This window comes from Dunckerocampus dactyliophorus, chromosome 14 (genome assembly GCF_027744805.1).
Source record: "Dunckerocampus dactyliophorus isolate RoL2022-P2 chromosome 14, RoL_Ddac_1.1, whole genome shotgun sequence".
NCBI classification, from domain to species: Eukaryota; Metazoa; Chordata; class Actinopteri; order Syngnathiformes; family Syngnathidae; genus Dunckerocampus; species Dunckerocampus dactyliophorus.
The window spans coordinates 15,368,762-15,390,955 of NC_072832.1; the positions used below are offsets into that span (position 1 = coordinate 15,368,762).

The 22,194-nt window shown below is 39.6% G+C and overlaps 2 protein-coding genes across 2 annotated transcripts in view; both read right to left on the bottom strand.

The window, feature by feature from the left end:
- Positions 1-865: 865 nt before the first annotated feature.
- LOC129194295 (PDZ domain-containing protein 2) lies at positions 866-5,924 on the bottom strand. Its single transcript, XM_054799429.1, has 9 exons — positions 5,910-5,924; positions 5,724-5,747; positions 4,984-5,157; positions 4,518-4,760; positions 4,327-4,416; positions 4,065-4,142; positions 3,416-3,697; positions 3,238-3,333; positions 866-1,800 (listed from the first exon to the last, which is right to left on the bottom strand). The coding sequence occupies exons 1-9, from the start codon at positions 5,922-5,924 to the stop codon at positions 1,648-1,650; spliced, it is 1,155 nt and encodes a 384-aa protein (XP_054655404.1). The 3' UTR covers positions 866-1,647.
- Positions 5,925-7,840: 1,916 nt separating this feature from the next.
- The window catches only part of lrrc1 (leucine rich repeat containing 1), a 39,468-nt gene continuing 25,114 nt past the window's right edge, over positions 7,841-22,194 (bottom strand). The window contains exons 5-14 of the mRNA XM_054799230.1: positions 21,521-21,577; positions 19,816-19,879; positions 19,319-19,393; positions 16,991-17,135; positions 16,801-16,919; positions 16,620-16,703; positions 14,255-14,370; positions 12,506-12,678; positions 10,109-10,248; positions 7,841-8,577 (exon numbers count right to left, since the gene is read on the bottom strand). Coding sequence (XP_054655205.1) covers positions 8,419-8,577; positions 10,109-10,248; positions 12,506-12,678; positions 14,255-14,370; positions 16,620-16,703; positions 16,801-16,919; positions 16,991-17,135; positions 19,319-19,393; positions 19,816-19,879; positions 21,521-21,577 — 1,132 coding nt within the window. The 3' untranslated portion in view covers positions 7,841-8,418. The remainder of the gene's footprint in view (positions 8,578-10,108; positions 10,249-12,505; positions 12,679-14,254; positions 14,371-16,619; positions 16,704-16,800; positions 16,920-16,990; positions 17,136-19,318; positions 19,394-19,815; positions 19,880-21,520; positions 21,578-22,194) is intronic.

Below are 22,194 nucleotides of genomic sequence, written 5' to 3' on the forward strand. Positions count from 1 at the left end.
TCAAAAATTATTACTAAAAATATGTCTCGGTTTTTGTAAATTGACTCCAATGATTACAATGAGGAAATGATTGAAGCTTAGCGTTATGTAAGGTGCAAACTGGATGTTGATGGACGTAATTCAGACATTTTCAGCCTTTTCGTTCATTACTCATAGTTAAGCAGACATTACTCAGGTTTTGATGTGTTGCAGGCTTACTGATGCTGTTATCATCCATGGCCAAATATTTTCAATTGGCCGCCGTGTGATACCGTCTTACGAAAATATTTAGACAGAATCGTTAAACAGCAGTAATGGGACCATGTTCACACTGCAGGGTATGATGCCCAATTCAGATTTTTTGTTAAAATCTGATTTTTTATGTGGTCCTTCACATGACCAAAAAGTGTGACTTGTTAGCATTTGGGAAGTGATGTGAGGTGTATGCGCAAAAGCGAGACGTCGCCCGCATTCTTGTGTGTTTACGGAAGTAAAGATTGCTGCACCGCGTGGGCTCCTTCATGTGTTTGTGGCAAGTTCAAGGATTTTGTGCAATGGGAGTCAATATTTTCTGAACCAAATGATTCTGCGCAGGAGATTACGAAGAAACAGGGCAAGAATTTGGGCTATGGCGGTTTGTGGAGAACTTGCTGCAACGTCTGTTCCAAGAAGCGTGTGGGTGGCACCAGTGGCGGGACATTGGCGTGAGCTGCTTCACTGACAACTTTTACAAATTCCATCCATCCATTTTCTACCGCTTCTCCTCATTAGGGTCGCGGGGCATGCTGGAGCCTATCCCAGCTGACTTCGGGCGACCGGCGGGGTACACCCTGGACTGGTCGCCAGCCAATCGCAGGGCACATATAGACAAACAACCATTCACACTCACATTCATACCTATGGACAATTTAGAGTCACCAATTAACCTAACATGCATGTTTTTGGAATGTGGGAGGAAACCGGAGTACCCGGAGAAAACCCACACACGCACAGGGAGAACATGCAAACTCCACACAGAAATGCCCAAGGGAGAATCGAACCTACTGTTACTGTTTTGGCCAACATGCTAACCACTAGACCACCGTGCAGCCCAACTTTTACAAATTTTGAGATGAAAAGAACAACTTTTTTATAGGTCAGATATATGCGACCTGACCAGACTGCAGTAGATTGACTACACGTTGGATTTATAGCTACATATGAACAAGGCCTGGGTCGCATTTGAACACATCGGAACTGTACTGTTCAGACTGACCTGAAAAAATCAGATACAGGTCAGACATGAGCAAAAAAATGGGAACCTAATGTGATGTCAGCATTTAAGAAACCTTCAAATTGATTAAACTGAACCAAACTAAATTATGCAAGTGAGATTAAAGACTTCCAGCCGCGCCTTTATTTTATCCAAGATGTATTTTGCCTTCTGTCCAAGCAGTTCATTAATATTAACAGCATCATTAATACCATACACCACGGTGGTGGGGAACAGCTTGTATTTGGACATTTGGAGCAATCTCTTCTTACTATGCAGCCTGTGCAGCTTAACATCAAATATTACTATAGTAATATGACAAATGACTAATGCCACTTAATACTAATAGCAGCAGTTGTGCACTTTGTTACTAATAACAAACACTGTCCAGTAAATGGTTTCAAGTCTGGATGCGTTCAAGGTGGATAAAAAGCGCTGTCGAAAGATTCCGAAGGTACACGGTTCTCTGGAATATCTGAGTGGTGTGGGGTTTCTCTGCTGGGACCATGTGTCAAGAGCTCTACGTCTTCATCAGAGGTAGACGGATGAGTGAGGATTATCCGTGGGATCTGTCAAGAAATAGACAGGAAAAAGACAGGTAACAGGTTTCGGCTAGAAATAAGAGGTCACGCCATATGTTGCTAAAATACAACACAGATGTTTTAAACAGTGGAACTGCTAGGGTCAAAAATCACGATTAGACCCAAATCCTAACACCCCTTTACATTGGTATTACCCAGTATTGTCGACATAGTAACAGAAAATAAGACATTTAAGACATAATATAGACTCACATATGCTAGCGCTGGAAGAGACACACTATCACCAAATACTGTGCTTCCTGCAGTGTCTATTGTCTCATTAATATAACATTACTGACACCTAGTGATCAGCGTAGAACACTACGTACTTACCACATGTCTTTGAATGATTTTTCTGAATACCTTATACCTGTATTTGTATTTTAGTTCATTCAGCCATTTTTATGCTTGAAAATGCTTAATTTAGGCAAAACATATATTTGCACAAATACTAAAAAAATAGGCCATCTTCAACCTCAACAGCAATAATTTATTAATTAATATATTTTTGGAAACAACGTGATTGAGTGAAGCCATGAAATTCCAATCGCGAAGTGGCAATGGATTACTGTACACTCTTTTACAAGGGGACCGATGATGATAAGCCAAAAAGCTACAGATTTGATTGTTTTTAAGTTTACCACCATGTACTGTACTTGGATGACTTCTTTTTGCACTTACTGTATATGGCAATTGACTGTGGTGTCGTGTTTACGTGTACAGTATTCAGAAGGCGGTGTCATTCAACCGCTTGTGAAACCTAGTTTTGGTTTCTCGGGAAACCACAAGTGGTCAATGAACCACACTTTGAGAAACACCGCTATATAAACCAGTGGTCCCCAACCCCTGGGGTCATTTGGTACCGGGCCGCACAGAAAGAAAAAATAATTTCCATTATTTCATTTTTTAAATATATTTTATTTTGAAAAGTGGCCGGATTCTCTCTGTTACATCCGTCTCACTTGACGCATGTCCATTGTGCGTGTGCTAACTTTATCTCATGCCGCACGGATAGACTACTACTGTATTTTTACCATTTTTCTTTCACCTCATATTTGGTGTCAAATGCTGATACTATGTGGGAATGCATAAAGGTAAGTTTTGATGACTTATTCAGTGCTAATGTGCACATTTGTCTCAAGTTAATTCATGCTAGCGCACTGCCTTTTACCACACACGTCAAACAGTGATGTAATAATCTCTCTGGAAGAACTTGGCTGGAACTTGAACTGGTGGATGGTGGGTCGCCATTCATTTTGTGCTTTTAATTTGATGTTATTCATGTCTTAGTTTTACACAATACATCATAAATAAGATAAATTAGATCGCTATAATGTACGAACAACCCGTGCCCCCCTTGGGAACTCAAGCCTGTCCGTGGGTCAAAAAAGGTCGGGGACCACTGATATAAACAACAAATCTTACTGTCATTGTGTGTTTGTCCACATGTATTGAATCATTTATTTTCATCAAGACCTCTGCCTCCAGCTGAGACCACTTCAAATCACTCTTCAAATTGGTCTGCAAACAAAAATATAACAGGACCAAGAATAAGCATGCTGAGAAAATAACTTTCATTGTATTGTGTTTCCCCTCTACCTACAATGCCATTGCCGTTGCAGACCACCGCCTCCATCTTCTGGCGCAAAGAGTCATCCCCGCCCTCCATCTTTTGCTGTGTGCCCCTCTGGCCTTTAGCATCATCTTGGCTGCACGGCCGCCAGCTCGTTGCATCCTCAGCATCCTGAGTGCCATCATCCAACTGGTCGACTTGCCTTGGGTGCGATGCTTCTCGCAGCACTTTCATCTTAATGCAGCTCCCAGCGTTCCTCAAGGCCCTGACGGCCTCCAGGTGGGTTACTCCCTGCATGCTGAAACTGTTGACCTGCACAGCGGCATAAAACTTTAATAAGTGGGAGATAGAGTTCAATATTGTTTCACACACAAATCCTCTACAATACGATATTATCATCTATATTCTGTCACAGGCGCATTTTTATCAGCACGTCCAATTTGGGAATGTGTGCATTGACTTTAAATAGTTGTTTTTGCTATTGTCCGTGAAGCAATTTCACTTATTGACAAAGGCGCAGGCAGCTTAAGCTCATCTGTCCTTTAGTGCCCTCTATTGTCCAAGAAGGGGACAACACCAGCTTTACTTAATAGCAGGATGCATGTTGTTTACATTGAGATAGAAATATTCTAGGGTAATTGAGGATAAGTAATCACAGCAGTAACAGTTCCTATACTACCTCCAGTAGTCTGTCTCCAACATGGACTCCTGCTTTTTCCGAGGGCCCCCCTTTAGTCACTCTGGAAATAAAAATACCCTGAAAGGACATAAGAACAGTGAGTGACAGCCGAGATAAATCTTTTTCACAGAAATTGATTTGTTCATGGTAAACAAGCCAGAGGCTACTTATTAATACTTTTACATAATATTGAGTGAGAAGGAGTTAAAACATGTTGCGGGAAATTAAACAGCTTGTGTTTTTCTTATTCACCAGCCTTTACCTCATCATGGTCTTTGTAAGGTAAAGAGCCTTTCCCACCAGCTATGCTGATACCTAGACTGTCCCTCTGGCCTGACACTTGAATCTGTAACTAAAAAGACCAGAGAGAAGATTCTATCGGTGCTCAAGTCAAGCAGAAATGAGAGCCTCCATCATTATGATTCCTATGATAACAACACAGAGATGAGTTACTCTTAATGGCACTTGGGAGGTGACCAGTTCCTGAGGAGGTGTCTTCTCGCCATGCAAAATGAGCGTTGGATGCCTTGTGATGGCGGAGGGGATCTTTAAACTGGGAGCAGGGTCTCCATGGAGACCATACCCTACATTAAGAGCTCTGTGGAGCTGAAATTTCCTGCCCTCTCGAGTGGCAGTTCTCTGATGGCGGAATCGATGTTGGAAGATATCACTTGCTGTCAGCTGGCCTGCGGTGCCCTGGCGATAAGGAAGGAGAAGAAGCTCTTTTTGACACCTGACAGGAGAGATAGGTCCAATGTATTTCATTCTGAGGTGACAGTAGAGGCGTGAGTGCTTTTAAACTGGTGTGTGTAGATGTGCAATGACATCTATGAGGAACTATCAACATGAGCGGGTGAACCTGATGATTATCTTCAGAGAAGATGTCTCATGTAATGTGCAGGATCAACACCAAACGCACCTTAGCTGCTTGCTCGGTTTTCTTGGCATGGTGACCACACACACCATCAAAGGCAGGGAGACACACTTTAGCCACCTTGCCGAGACCAGGAAGCGCCCAGTTTTGGCAGCTGCTCCTGTGGGACAGGCCTGTATGATGGCTTCTACTGTCCTGGTCAGAAGACACCACCTGCTTCTGAAGATGTGATTACTATTCAAACAGAAATCAATGACTGGGGACAGGTTAGGTTTAGGGTGTAGACTTGGGTTAGGACAAAGGTTTGCGGTTAAGGTTAGGGTTAGAGGGTAGCATTAGGTAGAGAGTAGAACAGGGTTTTGTGTAAGGTTAGGGTTAATGTTTCAGTCGAGTGTTGGGTTAGGATAGGATCAGGTTTTGGGAAAATTACTTATGGTTAGGGGTTGGGTCAGGGGTTAAAGTTGGTTTCGTGGTTCGGGCTAAGGTTAGGATGACTTTGGTTGGACTAGCAGTTAAAAAATGGGTTAGTGTTAGGGTTAGTGTTTGGATTAGGGTTAGGATTAGAGTTTAAGGGTAGGAGTTAAGGTTAGGGGTTAGAGTTGAGGTAGTGTTTGTTTTAGGGACTAGTGGGATGGTTGGAGTTGGGTTAGGGTCAGGGGCAGACTGGGCATCAGGCGTACCAGGAGTTTTCTTGGTGGACTGATCAATAATGGCCTGATTGACACTTCATTTATTTATTGCTTTATTGCTGCTCCTTGCCTGCGTAACAACAGTTACTACCTTACCTGGGCCGGCCTGAGAACATGCTGCTGCAGACACAACACGACAGAGAAACCAAAAGCTGAACCAAAAAAGTCCAGGTCCAAATTGTTGTCCCAATCCAATCCTGGTTAGGGTTTAGGTGTTTTGCCCCTAGCCACCTATGACATCTCTGAAGTTCGGACACCAGACTGACATCTGCATGTTTGTACATCAGGGGTGCCCATTACGTTGTCAAGGGAGTTTGGGTCGATCGCATGTGTCACCCACATCATAAACGTCACTTTGGAGATGTCATATGACATCAGTCAGTGGACATTAAGCTCCCCTCCTGATTCGCTGTTGCAAAGATTAAGTGGTGAAGAGACGACTCAATAAGAGGCACACGGCAATGCAACTTTCTTTATTATTCAGATTACGGATAAACTAACTCAGTGGTAAGATGCCTATATCTATAACAAAAGTTATCCATTCACTTGTAGAGGCTGGTTATATAGAACAAAAGTCAGTTGTTTGATGGCTCTGCTTTGCTTCCTGAACGCCACTATACAGTAGCAATGTGTGTTTTCTCCACTTTAGTTTGTGAAACTATTATTTCATGATTAATTGGAAAATGAGCCCATTGCTGAAACCTTTTGAATATGTTGCCTTGACTTCAGCTGTGTTGTCTTTTGCATAATCATTTTCACTTCTGTAATTTTTTTATAGCAATCAACGTAATACATGAATTGCGTGTATAATGAACGCTACGTAGCTATTTTGACTAACATACTACTCAGGTTATGCGCACAACTATTGAGGAATTATATGTAATTATCTTGATTGCCATATTGAATTGTGAACTATTGAATATCAACTATTTTGACTACCTTTGCACTTTGAAACAGGGAATGTGAAATACTTATTAGTATTTAGCATAGTAGTTTATACTATATATAGTAGTTTATATATATATATATATAAATTGTGGTTTATAGTAGTTTACCGGTTAAATTTTATATATGTTATGTTTTCCTGTTTTATAGTTGATTAGATCATTTTGATTTGTAACTTGCATGCTGAAAACATGGATGCACCCCTGATGTACAATGTACATAAATACCCATATTTATAAATATATGGTACTGTAAATATTCTCTATGTTTATAGGAGGTAGATCTTTGGGACTTTGTAGCGCGCAGGCTGAAAAAGTGTGTGCACGCCTGCTATCACACTGGTGTGTGATACCGAAAAACAAACATGAAGTGATGTCTTGCGTACACCAACTGCACCGTGCAGTTTTGGAGTAGCTAACCTCATCAAACTACAAACAAAAAAACCCTACTTTTGGGTGGATTATTGTCTAGTTCAAAAGCAGATGTTGCAAAAATGTAGCTTTGCTGTTTTATGGACATTAATGTGATGTAGAAAGAATAAAAGAAATATGCAAATACATTGAAATATTGGAGTCAAAGCATGCAAGTGTCGATACATGCAGGGTGGACAACATGAGCATTCCAAAAGCACAAGCAAGCAATGGGCAGGTCAGTTAATAACCAACAATAAATGTGATGACTTTATTGATGTACTACTAAGGAAATGTTATTTTGTTTTTTTAAAATTACAACCCATTATGTCCCATATCATAAAAGTTGCCGCTAAAGTAAAAATGAATAAGAAACATTTTGTTTAGTGTTGCACTCGTTTTTATTAAATCAGTGGTTAAAAGTCATTCAGGTCTCAAGCTTCAGAGTCCCTTTAAGATCCGACTTTGTGCAGTTTGATCAGAAAATCTTGAAAACAAATAAAACAACACTTTATGAACCTGGTCCACAAATTATAAACTATTATAAATGTGTCATATCATGAGAAGTGTGATCCAAAAAAGCTGCATTTTTAAAGAGAGGATGCGAGCCTCATTCCCATCAACCCTGCACTGTTTATTATTCTGGATAGTACTCTTTAAAAAGCAGGAAAAATACAGCTGTTTTCTGCATCTATTTAAAAAAAAAAAATTCAATGCAGTGAAGCACAGTTATGGATGAGTTGAAGACGATGTGCAGTCATTTAAATCCAGTCTTGACAGATGTTGAAAAAGGCCATCGTACTCGATGACATTTCAATGGACTGATAAGACATGAGTGAATGAGATTTTGCTCATTGCTTTTTGATTTTTTTTTTTTTAAAGAAAAAAGTACCAAGTTCAAAACGGAAAGAAAAATAATTTTTTAAAAATTTGCTATACATTTCTATTTACATTGGAGCTGCCAAAAAGTATAAAAGTATTCACAGGAGACTATACAACAATCCTTAATCAGTAGATCCAAAACCTCCTGCTTTTATATATGCTCCGAAATTCACCCAGTGTTTAAAAATAGATATAGAGCAAATATATAACACATTTAAAAACGTTTGACTGTATTATAGAGATTTAGAGTCATAGTGCAACTACCTATTGTTTTTTTTTTTAAGAGGCATTTAAAAAAAAAAAAAGTAAAAAATATTTAAATGAGCATCTCTGAGGATTATTGCTGTGAAGTAAAAACAGGAAGGCACATCAGCCCTGGTGGGAAGGAGAAGGATCAAGCTTACAGGCATTCCAGGGTTCAATCACAGGACGGGAAGGCCACGCCAGGGGTTTGGAGGGTTAAGAAAAAAAAAAGGGGGTGCGAGGTTGCTGGATTGTGCAGGACAATATGGCGAGAGGTTTAAAAAAAAAAAAAAAATCTAAAAAAGTAAATGTCACACAGATGTGGTGACATTGTCTGCAGCATTATTGACCTCGTTTTTGTTGGAGTCCAGGCCTTTGGCGGCGTTCAGGTCATTGCGGAGGTTCTCCGCAGCTTTCTTCATGGTTTTTAGCTCACCCGGGTGGGGTGTGGCACGGCGGAGTAGTGTTCCCTGAGAAGAGGAAGCAAACTTGTGTTAGTGTCGTGACCGGAGAGCTTGCTGTTGCCGTAAGTGGTGCTGAGGGAGCCGCAGAAGTAAAAAAAAAAAAACTTTGTTGGACTCCAGCCTCTTCAATTTGTATGTAGCACTACAGAATATGGATGAATGGTACATTCAAATAGCTGATACGCTCACACCGCCACTAATGCTTCGATGAGATCCAAACAGCACATCAAAAATTCCATAATGCTCAATATTTAACATTTTTAAAGCTATTATAACTTAATATTACACCTTTAAAAATGTTATCTTGTAATATAACCATTTATTCTTTTATTATGTTTTTGCCCTTTAATTTTATTACTTTATTATTGCGTTAAGAACTTTTTTTAATTTCATCTTTTTTCCTCATTATTTTATATTACACTTATATTTTAGAGCAATACTCGCAAATGTATTTATTCAGTTATTATTGCAGCATTATTCTTGTAATATTAACTTTTTTTCTTACATTTACAACCTTTTTCTTGTTTTTTTCTTGTCATTTTTGTAAAATTACAAAATTGATGATGTGGCTAATTTATGGCTAAAAGAACTCCAGTTCCCACGATGCTAAGAGTGCATATTCAGGAAGTAGTGATTTGGGGTAGTTAAGCTAATATCATGTTTTGAAGTCTTAAGCAGCGATCGTATTTTGATATGACAAATCTTAAGTGACTTTGATCAAACGTAGAATTACGACAGGTTCTGCTTGAGCTGCTTGGACCGTGGCAGCTGAGTTGAATGCCGATGAAAAACGGTGTCTCATGTCTTCACTCTTGAGCGCTAACGAGCGACGCTGGGAACACTTAGTGTATATTCAGGTGCCCTCAATAGTCAGTCATTTTCATTATTCTCATAAAATAAACAAAATACAACTTTATTCTGGTAATACAATTTTTCACCGAGTATTCTGACTCTGTTCTAATATTCTGATGTGTACTAAATTCTCAAAAAATTTCAATTTTGTCCCCCAGAAAATTATAACTTTTTTCTCACGTTAGTTTTTTTGATTGTGACCCAAATACTCCTCCATACTCTATCAATCTGTCCAGTTCTCATCAGCATTTAAAAAAGCTGTGAACTGCGGCTGTCTGGCCTGGGGGTCATTTGCAGCCCATAGCTTGTTTTGTTATTGTCCCGCAACATATGCAAAAATTAAACATTAAACGGCCCCCACATTCGAACATTACAAAGGAGAAATATGTTACAAATGTCACACTAATACTGCGCTATATGTTTTATCATCTCTAAAACTAAACTAAGAAGTATGTTCCTTTAAGTATATTTAGCTGCTTTAGCCTATTTTGAAATACACTGGATTGGTTTATTATTTGTGCATAATAAATAAAAATATCAAATTGGCCTGTGCATCTTTACAGTTTGATACCCGTGGTCTACAGGATTGACAGATGAATGCGCACACAAATAGAGCGTACCTTGGCTGTGTCAAATAGATGGCATCGAGATGGCGTTATTATGCTCTCAAGTTCAAAGCTCTTACCTTTTCATCGTCCTCCTCATCGTCATCATCCAAGAAGTGAATAGCGCTGATCCTGTGCATGGCTTTGTTTTCCCACGTGTCATCGGTCATGTCATTCACCAGGCTCTCCAGGGCTCCGAATCGGGCAAGATTATCAGAGCCTGCGGTGGTTTATTGACAAGAGACGACACCATTTATATTGCAGTGACTGTGAGACACACACCAGCAGCAAATTCAGATCAATATGTTCGGTTCCTTTTATGTTTCCCACGTGAGATGAAAGTCGTCACTGTCGTGAGAGAACGCTCCAACTGCCTGATCACAGTTTCAAATCCCGGTTAAGTCACCTGCTTACAGCAACACATCTACAACATCCCCCAACCTCACTTGATCGATCTCTACAGTCTTATTGCTGCACCTCCTCCACTACACAGAAACCTATTGATCAATACGATTTTTGCTTTAGGAAGGGAGATGGCAGTGAGATCAAGGATGTGTAAGGGAAAAACTGTTGCACCCAGCAGCAAATGATCCAGCACTGACTCAGTCACAGCTCTGTACAGACAGGGTGAGCTTTTAATGGAAACAAGCCAACCGCTGCTAAGCCTCTTTAGTTGTCCAATCTACCGCATTTGTGAATAACATCACCAAGGAAGGCCTCAAGGGATGGCATAGGTCGTGATCTCTTACAGGCACTCCGATGCTATACAGACTAGGTTCCCGAAGTGGGGTGCGTGTACCCCCAGGGTTACACTACTTTTCATAAGGGGTATGTGAATAAAAATGAAAAACTATTAGTGCCTAATACTCACAATTACAAGTGCACCTGAAAGCCTTACGACCCAAAGACAGCAGAGCAGAAAGCAGACAGAGCAAGTTGTTCCTCGCTCTGTGTGCATCATATGAACAAATAAGTAAGTTTGATGATTATTTTGTGCATTAAGAGTGTTTCATCTTGAAGATACCATTTATATCGGTGTTCCAATCCCTGCATGGTGCTGCAGTGAAAACCTGTCACTGAGTGGAGATTCCCCTAAAAATAAGGCTTTATCGTTGGTACTTTTATACTTCAGATAGTGCTTTATCATGATAGTTAAACTTTCCCCTTGGTATTAAACAGGGGTGTCACAAAATCTCGTGTTACAAGATCTCGCAAGATGAAAACTTGACAAGATTTCTCGTTCAGGCTTAGTCCTGGGACGATCATAAATAATCACACAATAAATGAAAATTAACTTGATCATTTTGCTGGCCTCAATATATTGCCATGTGCATGTGTGTCGGTTTTCCTCGTTTCTCGCATACAAACAGGAAGAAAATTCACTCTGTGCATTGCTTTCAGCACCGTGCCGCGTTGTGTGCTCAATAGAACGGCATGAACGGAGTGAGCCCTTTTGTCAGTCATACACTTTCTTTGTCTCAATGGAGGCGGTTTTGCCAGAAAACATCTTGATGATCCCCAAAACCTTTGAGAAAATACTATGTTGTCTTACGATACAAAAGTTGAACTTTTTGGAAGGTGTGTGTCCCATTACATCTGGCGTAAAAGTAACGCCGCATTTCAGAAAAAGAACATCATACCAACAGTAAAATATGGTCTTCAGTTACTTGTCTGCTGGGGAAGGAGCCTGAACTTGTGCGAGAGGTTGAGATATTCCGACTAGACATAGTCGGACTCACCTCTACCCACAGGAAGGAATATTTTGAGGTTCTTCTCAATCCCACTGACATACCTTTCTTAGAGGAAGCAGAGTCTGAGGACATAAACGCGGACAATTCCATCACCGTGGCTGAGTTATCTGGGGTAGTCAAAACACTCCCCAGTGGCAAACCTTCAGGGGTGGACGAGTTCCTCAAGGCCCTGGATGTTGTGGGACTGTCTTGGCTGACACGTCTCTTCAACATTGCATGGACGTTAGGGACAGTACCTCTGGATTGGCGGGCCCGGGTGGTGGTCCCCCTGTTTAAGAAGGGTGACCGGAGGGTGTGTTCCAACTATAGGGGGATCACACTCCTCAGCCTCCCTGGGAAAGTCTATTCCAGGGTGCTGGAGAGGAGGGTACGACAGTTAGTCGAACCTCGGCTACAGGAGGTGCAATGTGGTTTTCGTCCTAGTCGCGGAACACTGTACCAGCTCTACATCCTTGCAAGGGTGCTGGAGGGTACATGGGAGTTCGCCCAACTGGACTACATGTGCTTTGTAGACTTGGAAAAGGCATTGGACCGTGTCCCTCGTGGTGTTCTGTGTGGGGTGCTCTGGGAACACGGGATTGGTGGCGCGCTACTACGTACCATTCGGTCCTTGTACAACCGGAACAGGAGCCTGGTTCGCATTGTTACACTGTTTCTGCTCAGTGTACGGAAGAGAAATGTGTATACCATATACTGTATATCCTGGCAACCTAACAAAACTAATACCTTTATTGTCCGATTCATAGGGTTGCTGAGGTAGCAGCACGCAGGTGAGAACCTTCTCTCCTGAGTCAGGATCCTCATCGGTCTGAAAGGTGAGGAGGGGCTGCGACTGGTTTTCCGAGAGCCATAAGGCTTTCAGTCGAAGTGTTGTCAAAGACAAGGGTAAGTGGGCCAACCTGAGGACACACAACTCAAAAATCACTGCTTAGCAAAAACATTTCTCTACTTTTTTTTTTTTTATATATATCAGGCGGAAGATACTGCATATATGCAAGTTGCATGCTATTTCCGTCATATACAATGTACCTTTCTGTAAAGCTGTGTCCAAACCTCATTGATGGCGAGTAATACCAAAAGGTAAAAAAATGACAGAAAGTATTCACTTATTTGCTTGAAAGCCAGTGCAGTGGAATCTTGGTTTTCGCACAGTCCGGTTTTTGACAAAAATAGGTCTTGGTTTTCATACACTGTCTCGGTTACTGTATACAGCGCTAACCGTCCACTCTTTAAAGTTAAGAAAGAAACCAAGTCCATGTGGCTCTTCCGTCGTCTCCCCCCCGTCCCTCCACTCATCACTGTGTTTGCCAGTCTTCAATAAAGGCAAAAGTGACGTTAAATGTTAATTTCAGTCGTCATTTATATGTATTTCGCATTGTTTTCTGCATGTGAAACTGTAAGTACTCTCTCTAAAATGTGTTTTGTGTTAATATTTTCGGATGTCTGGAGCTGATTAATTTGAATTTACTTTATTATTTCCTATGGGAAAAATGTATTTTTTATTATTGATGACGAAAACCAAGGTTCCATAGGAAATGACATTTGACATAGGTCAGGCATTTTAAATGGGATGCCATTCCATCAATAGACTGCTGTCTTCTTAGACATATTACATAATATGGACTTAAGTATTGGGACACCTACACTAAGTGAAAATGGGAGAAAGTATGTAGTGGATCCCCCTTTGTAATTAGAAACATAACCATTAAAACAATAATATTCAAGGGTAACAAATACATCTGCCCAACCCCTGATTGATTATTGAGATCTCTGTCCCAATACAAGTGTCCATACAGTGTCCCTATTTAGATGGCCATTGGGCAAAATTTGACAATCAATCAAACAATGCTATTTTACAATATTTTTTTCCTCAAAGAAATGAGAGAATGCCTCTTTCTCAGAATGTTCTGAACTCCTGTTTCCATGCCATTGTTGTATTAATAGCAATACTGGCTGTAGCTCAACTTCCCATATCTGATGTCATGGTGGCTTCTTTAGACAGGAAACCACACTCAACAAAAACATAAACGCAACACTGTTGTTTTTGCTACCATCTTTCATGAGCTGAACTCAAAACATCTAAAACATTTTCTATGTACACAAAAGGCCTATCACTCTCACAATCTATCACTTGCCTAAATCTGTGTTCGTGAGCACTTCTCCTTTGCTGAGGTAATCCATCCACCTCACAGGTGTGGCATATCAAGATGCTAATTAGACAGCATGATTATTGCACACGTATAAAGGCCCAATAAAAGGCCACTCTAAAATTTACAGTTTCTCTGTATTGGGGGAGAATCACAAAATCAGTCAGTATATGTGTTTATATTTTTGTTGAGTGTGGTTGAGATTGGATCAAGAGCGTCTCAGTCAAATATTTCACTCTATTTTGCGTCATTTGCTTCAAAACACGTTTAATGATTTAAGTATTTTCATCGGTATAAGAAAAAAAAGCACCACAATAAATGAAAATACCTATTTCCAGACACGTCGAGCACGTGCAGCTCTGTGGCTTGCGACAGCTCCGACGGAATCCTCGTCAGTCGGTTCTCTCGCACACAGAAGACATTCAGGCCGCTACAACCTCCAATCTGGAGTGTGCACAAACAAAAGGATTTTGTGAAACAAGCATCCTGGGAGGTGCACTAAACTGTAAGGACATGTAAATACATATAAATATGTCTTTAGGAGCTTGTATTAAGTATTTATAGAGTGCAACTAGTGTATTAAAATGCTGCTTTAATCCTACTAGAAAACAAGAGAGAAAATCTGTTGAGGGCATTCAAGCACATTGTCCCAGAAATGGTGATCTCGCTCTCAGTCCGTAAATGTCGATGAGATGTGGCAGAGCGACCTAAAATTAGGAACAATTAGGCCCGGGCTTAATGAGCCATCTGAGCTGACAAGTAATCCATTAATCTGCTCAAACGCAGTGCATCGTGTTAAAAGGTTAAACATGAGTAAAATGCTTCACTAAAGCTCCAAAGGTAAAACATTTAGCCATTAAAGAAGCCAAAAAAAGATTCTGATAGTCCATCACCTCTCGCCTTGCTTGTACACAAGTTCCATTTTCAGAGAAAAATCATTCAACAGTCAATAGGATCCATAAAACTAGGCGGATGATCAAGTAGCTAGCAAAGCACACACTGAGGTAGTGGACCACGGTTAGAATGTGAGCACTGATGTCATGCAACCACAACAATGACACTGACATCATTGTCCAGGCTAAGCGTGCCATTACGTTTTGGTTTGCAGCATTAACACACAGGGCCATTGTACGGCAATCCTCCACTTAAATAGGCGTCAGCGTTACACAACAACGCCATATGCAGACACAATGGAGATACTCAAATGGAGATGAATAAGGCGCAGTGATGTGCAGTAAAAGTGGGATCAGACAGAACAGGAAGAATGTTGGCAAGTAAACAACTGAAGCTTACTCACTATAAACTCTGTCAGATTTTGAAATGAGAAAGTTACAATAAAAATGAAAAAAATGTATATGTTACAAGAATAAAGTTGTATAAAAATAAAGAAGTCATAATTTTATGGGAATAAAGTTGTATTTTTATGAAGGGGAAAACATAATATTACAAGAATTAAGGCTGCAACTACCTATTATTTTCTTAGACTATTAATCTGAAGCTTGATGTAAAGATTAATTGAGTTATCGGTTATGGCCTAGACCACATAATGTATGTCAATCATAAGTCCCGGGGACCAGATGTGGCCCGCCACATCATTTTACGTAGCCTGGGAATAATGTGTGTCAATAATGCACTTCACCTTTTTCCTTCTAAATGTATTTGTTCTTTCATTTTGACAGAAAAATTGTGCTGAATACAGTTCTTCTAAACTTTAATATTATATGATCATGCAACAAGATATTTCAACATTTTTGGTTATCAAAAATGAATACTTAAATGCCTGCTTGTCATCCTGGCATTCTTGCTTCACTTCTCATTTCAAAGCAAGTTATCCATCAATATGTTAGTAAAAATACAATAATCGCAAGCATGGGCAATTGTGTAATAATATCATGAATCATATTTATATTCATATATATTGACAGTTAAGTGGCCCTCTAAGGTCACCATAACTGCAATGTGGCCCTCAGTGAAAGCGAATTTGACACTGCCCTGCCCTAGACGGACGAAATCAGTATGAACCAAACACAAACACTTAGTGGTTTGGTCTGCAACATATCAGAAAAGAGGCAAAAATGTTGATCACTGTTGTCCAAAGTCAAAGCTGATGTGTGTGAATATCTTGTTTTGCCTAAAACACAAAGATAATAGGAGGGATTTCATGGATGACGATGACATCAAACGATTAACTGAATACCAAAATAGTTGTAAATGAATCGGATAATCATCAATTAATTGTTGCAGCTCTGACAAAAATACTCCAATATAGTTTGGGGGGATAAAAATTTGTAATGTTTCGCGAATAGTAGTATTTTCAAGAGGAAAAACCTTACAAGAATGAAGTTGTATATTTATGGGGAAAAAGCATAATTATTACGTGACTGAAGTCATATTTTTAAAAGAATAAACTTATGATGTTACAGGAATAAAGTTGTATGTTTATGGGGAAAAACATGATATTACAAGAATAAAGTTGTATTTTTATGGGGAAAAATCTTGTAATATGAGAATAAAGTAACTTTTTTTGGGAAAAATTGTGTAATGTTACAAGAATAACTGTGTTTTTGCATGGAAAGTTATATGAAAAGAATAAAGTTGATTTATTTAGTAAAATTTGTTTTTTCAGCTTTTCCTGACAGTTTTTTTTAGACACAATAAAGGAAAGGATTGATAGTTTATATGTGCAGACAAACCTCTTTCGGTAAGGATGTTAGCTGGTTTCGGTCACAGTTAAAGTTGGAGAGCCGTTTCAATTTGCCTACACTTCTTGGCAAACTCTAGAAGAAGAACAAACAATAAAATCACATATGTGTAAGTATAAGCCACCACAACAACCTTACGAAGTCTTTTATTAACAAATATGGTGATAATAACCTGTATCTGATTTTCTGTTAGCACAAGTTCAGTAAGACTTTCACAGTTCCCGATGCCCTCTGGCAGGTATGTAAGCCTGTTCTGATCAGCTTTCAGTATCGACAGATTGCGCAGTTTTCCTGCAAGAAAAAAAAGAAAACAGCATGAGAGGTTGAGAGATTAGTCAGGTATGCAGAAAAGAGAAGCTTACCAATGCTTTCTGGTAAAGAGTCAATGAGGTTCTGAGACACCAGCAGGTCAGTGAGTGCCATCAAGCCCCCCAGCTCCATTGGAAGTCGCTCCAGTTTGTTTTCAGACACATCTAGACACAAAAGGCTCTTCATGCTGCCCATCTCCTGAAGGGGATGAGGAAAAAGTGGGCTTCAGACTAATGATGAACACAAAATCATGATCACGGATGATGTTTTGTCTTAGGTCAGTTTCAATTACTTTCCATTTAGTCCAATATAAAAAAAGAGGACGCTTGAAAACCTTATTCCCCAATGCCTTAAGAGCTACGCTGAACATGAGTTCACAGACCGGGGCTTTTGGCTCATGGGCTAAAAGCTGGAGCACTGCTCGACTTAGCTCTCAATCATGGAGGATGTGTTCGCCTGTTCGAGCCTGTCATGTGCAGGGCTGGACTATGCAAATGACCACTGTTATACAAGTACAGTGGAACCTTGGTCAGCATTATTAATCCATTCCAAGATAATTACCTTCATTGAAGACGGGATTGATGTGGCGAGATCTGTATGGACACCACCTTTGCGTTTTTCCATGAGTTATTTGTTGACTTCAAAACAGTCGTCCCTCGCCACTTTGCGGTTCAAATTCCGTGGCTTCACTCTCATGGTTTTTGAAAAATATATGAATAAATCATGCTGTTTTATAGTTGAATACGGCCCATTATTGGTTTAAAAAATGCATATTTCAGCAAATTGTATGTCTTTTTTGCAAAAATTATGCATTTTCAAGCATAAAAATGGCTACATTGAACTAAAATACAAATATATATTTGTATATTGGTTCATGGAAGTCATTCAGAAGACGCTGTGATGATATGATAGCATTCTACACAGGTGACTTCTTTTGATATAGAAGGTGAGAAACACTAATGAATTCAAGAAATAATTCATGGCAAAACACAAAGGTGGTGCCTGTGCTGATTTTGCTGCCACATGGTGTCTTTGCCAACAATCACTGAAGGTAAAAGTAACCATAAATGTTCATTTATCCCTTTCATTCGTCATTCATATATGCATTTATAATAGTTTCATGCATGTATAAATCTAACTGTAAAACTATAAAAACATGTTTTCTGTTAACGTTTTGGATACGTGTGGAGTAACTGTGCTAGTTAGCAAAGAACTACAGAATCAGCTGCTGATGACATCATATTTCATATGACATCATGTTTTCATGTATTAGCAAGCTGCTAACGAGGACGTTTTGTAATAAAAGTATATTAAAAACACAGTTCCACTCATGCACTGCACTAATAACACGACAAGACGCGTGCCATATAGCAGTGGTCCCCAACCTTTTTTGACCCACGGACTGGCTTGTGTTCCCACAAGTCTCCCGCGGATCGAGGGAGGGGGGGGTTTCGTACATTATAGCAATGTAATTTATGTTATTTATTATGTATTGTGTAAAACTAAGACACGAACAACATCAAATTAAAAGCACAAAATGAATGGCGACCCACCATCCACCAATTCAAGATTATTACATCACTGTTTGACGTGTGTGATAAAAGGCAGTGTGCTAGCATGAATTAACTTGAGACAAATGTGCACATCAGCACTCAATAAGTCATCAAAACTTACCTTTATGCATTCCCACATAGTATCAGCATTTGACACCAAATATGAAGTGAAAGAAAAATGCTAAAAATACAGTAGTAGTCTATCTGTGCGGCATAACATAAGTCAAGTGACACAGCTGTAACAGAGAGAATACGGCCACTTTTCAAAATAAAGCAAAAAAAAAATCAAAAAATGGAAATTATTTTTTCTTTCTGTGCGGCCCGGTACCAAATGACCCACAGCCCGGTACAGGGCCGCGGCCCGGGGGTTGGGGACCTCTGCCATATAGTATGTTAACCGGAGAATGCAAGCAAGTACAGGCAACATTTTGACATAAATCTTCTACATTAACCGAAAAACACGCTAACCTTTTTTTTGGGGGGGTTATATCGTCCTGATGACCATTTTCCCCTTTTACGTCGCATTTCATGAAGAGGAAAACATACACATAAAAAAGCAAAAGAATACGGTCTCACCTTGTTTTTCTTGAACTTTTGGGATAATATTTTCCTTGAGTCAAATTCTGAGTTTGACTTCTGTATGCCACATTTAAAATGTTAGACATACAAATCCCAGCACAAATAATGGTCAACTCTCCTCAGATACTGTACTGTTAACACTAACCTACTTTAATGGGCTTATGTCTTTTAAAAAAGGTTGATGGAAAATGAGAAACAAGGGAGAAAAAAAATGTCAACAACATCCAGTAAATAGTATGATGAGCTTACCGCGGGTATTTCAGCCAACTGGTTTCCATCCAGCCACAAGTCCTTTAAACTGACAAGACAGCCTATTGTGTCTGGCTGTGTGGGGAAAAAATGTCATGAATGAATGAGCAAGAAAATGTCAACAAAATACATGCAAATCATCACCAGATTGTGTTCATTCTTCTATATACTGTGCATACTGTAACTAATTTAAGAGTGCAAATATTATTTAAACATACAAACAAAAAATGCAACAGAACAGCCACACCACTGCAGCTTAGTTTTGGTCATTCTGCCAGTAAATCTCACATAAGATTACACCCTAAAACCCAAAAGCTGGAAGCAGATGGTCACCCTCCCATCTGCGTGATAAGAGGAGGAAGCGGTTCTTGAGGAATTCTAATCTACTCTGTGATGAGAGCAAAGGAAATGGACAAAAGTTCCGCTTGACACATTTTGTGAGCTAAACTGTGCACTGACCACAGGTTTCCCAGAATTCAGAGGAGGGAAAAACTTACCAAACTATATAATTCATTATTGCCTAAGTCGAGTTCTTCCAGTCTGTGCAGTAGAGATAGCGAGCTGTGGATGTACAGAGAAGAAATGGGAGATATTTTAAGATCAGGTTGAACAGGTTGAAGTATATGGGGGCTGCATACTATCTCACAAAAATGGGTACATTTCAGCAATAATTTTATTATATATTGTCAAGGGACAATACCATAGAAAAGAAACTAGGATACACTAGTCCGTGGCCACTTTGCAGTTTGAATTTCACGGCTTCACTCTATCACGCTTTTTCAAAATAAGTAATACATTTGCGCTGTTTCGTGGTTGAGTACAGCCTGTTAGTCCAAAAAATATACTTATTTAAGTAAATTATAGATATTCTTGGCCTAAATTCAGCATTTTCAAGCATAAAAATAGCTAAATGAATGAAAATACAAATATCATGCCTCCTCTATCGCGGTTAACTGTTTCTAAACACGACCGCGATAAGTGAATTTTCGCGAAGTAGAATTCAATACTAATAAACAAAATATTTTCATAGTTACAGCATAGAAAACCTGTTTATGACCTTCTAAATACGGTATCTTTTGACTAATAATAGGCCATAGTCAACCACAAAGCAGCATTTTTGGAAAACCGCGATAGAGCGAGGGAGCGATGTCCGAACTACAAAGTGGCGAGAGACGTCTGTATGTAGGATTCTACACTGGTCACTAGGTGTCAGTAATGTTACTGTAATAACCAGTCTATTGTGTAGTTCTGAGCTGCTGTTTAATGGGCTATATAGAAGGCAGTGACATTCTTCATGCTGGGTTAGAGCTAGCTTTTAAGAAATCAGTAGAGGAAGAGAACTGGGAACTGTTGAACTGCTGATGCTGTGTTTTGATCTTCTGCCTGTAAGACACAGTGCCATGTTTGTATTTCAAATAAAAAGGCTTAATAATTTACAGCCATCCTGACGTGGTGTCATTGAGCCGCCATTACATTACAATGATGAGACAATATCCACTGCCGGGAATACACCGTCCAGAAAAAAACAAGGAAGTCTCCCAGCGATAAGTCTATGTTATGTCTTATTCGTATGTCTTATTTTCTCTTATTATGTCTACTATATTGGGTAGTATGAGTGTAAAGGTGACTATAGGTGTGTTATTTCATGTCTACAGAGCTCTAAAAATGTTAAAAATAAAAAGGTTTTCTATGCTCTTAACTATGAAAATATTCAATTTAAAAATAAGGAACCCTACGTCGTGGAAATTCACTTATCACTGTCGGGTCTGGAACCAATTGACCATGATAAACGGGGGATTACTGTATAACTTAGAATAGTCAGTGTACAGCTTATATAGCATTATAGATTTGCTATTTGCTATAAAGGTTTCCCTCAATGAACCGCAGCTTCTCACAGCGGGCAGCACTCATGCAGACCATGACACTACCGCTAACATATTTGACTGCAGGCAAGACGCAATTCTCTTGCTCACTTGTGTTGCCAGCTATTTAGACCATAACAGCTCTGTGTGTTATTTTCAGTGGATCGTAAATTTATGCTGCTCTACAAGCTGTACACTGACTACTGTGAAGTATATCCAAGTTTAATTTCAGTATTGAAAAGATATATTGTAATGTAACAAAAATGGATTCTGACATGTGAGGTATCTCACTTTTGTGAGCTATCTTACATGCAACTAGACAGTGAACATGAATACTTACTCAGGTAGGAATGTCAACAGGTTTTCTCTGAGTTCGAGCGACACCAAATTGGAGAGGCTGCAATGACAACGCAGGCAGAACATCACCTGAATGTTTAAATAATGCCTTCACCTTTCCACACCACAGCTTGTGTCGCAGTGAGTGCTTTTCAAGTAAAGAGGATGGGTGGGCGGGATAAAAGCTGTGCCACAAACAGCCATAAAAGACCTCTTTGCCATCTTGATGTAAGGAACAGGAAGGAGGCCTGTCTGTCTTATCACACACAGCAGCCACATAAACAACTGCAGCACTTACATGAAGAGCAAAACATCTCAAAGGCCGTAAAAAAAAAAAAGAGCAAGGCACAGTTTATCCTTCGTCAGTGTTTATGTCACAGCACTGTACACAGAGAGTTTTATGATGGCAAACTTTTACCCGGTGAACAGCGCAAAGTACATCTTCAAGACGGATGTTTTACAGAAGAGGGTAGTATTAGGGATAGACATTTGGTCGAGGTTACCTTGACAATTTTGAAAAAATAAATGATTGTTGTTTTTAAATACTATTTTTAATGGGATGGGAAAATCGTGTTTTGGATGTTTTCAACTCCTGTTTCCATGCCGACGTCATGTTCTTCTTGAGACCACAAACTAGTTGAGACCGAATCAGCAGCGCCTCTGCTGGTTGCTACCAAG

Excerpts from the sequence above, each read along its gene's own strand:
- LOC129194295 (XM_054799429.1), bottom strand. Across the intron at positions 5,158-5,723 it reads ATGTTCTCAGGCCGGCCCAG|AAGCAGGTGGTGTCTTCTGA; the intron begins GTAAGGTAGTAA and ends TCACATCTTCAG. Across the intron at positions 1,801-3,237 it reads TGGACAAACACACAATGACA|ATCCCACGGATAATCCTCAC; the intron begins GTAAGATTTGTT and ends ATTTCTTGACAG.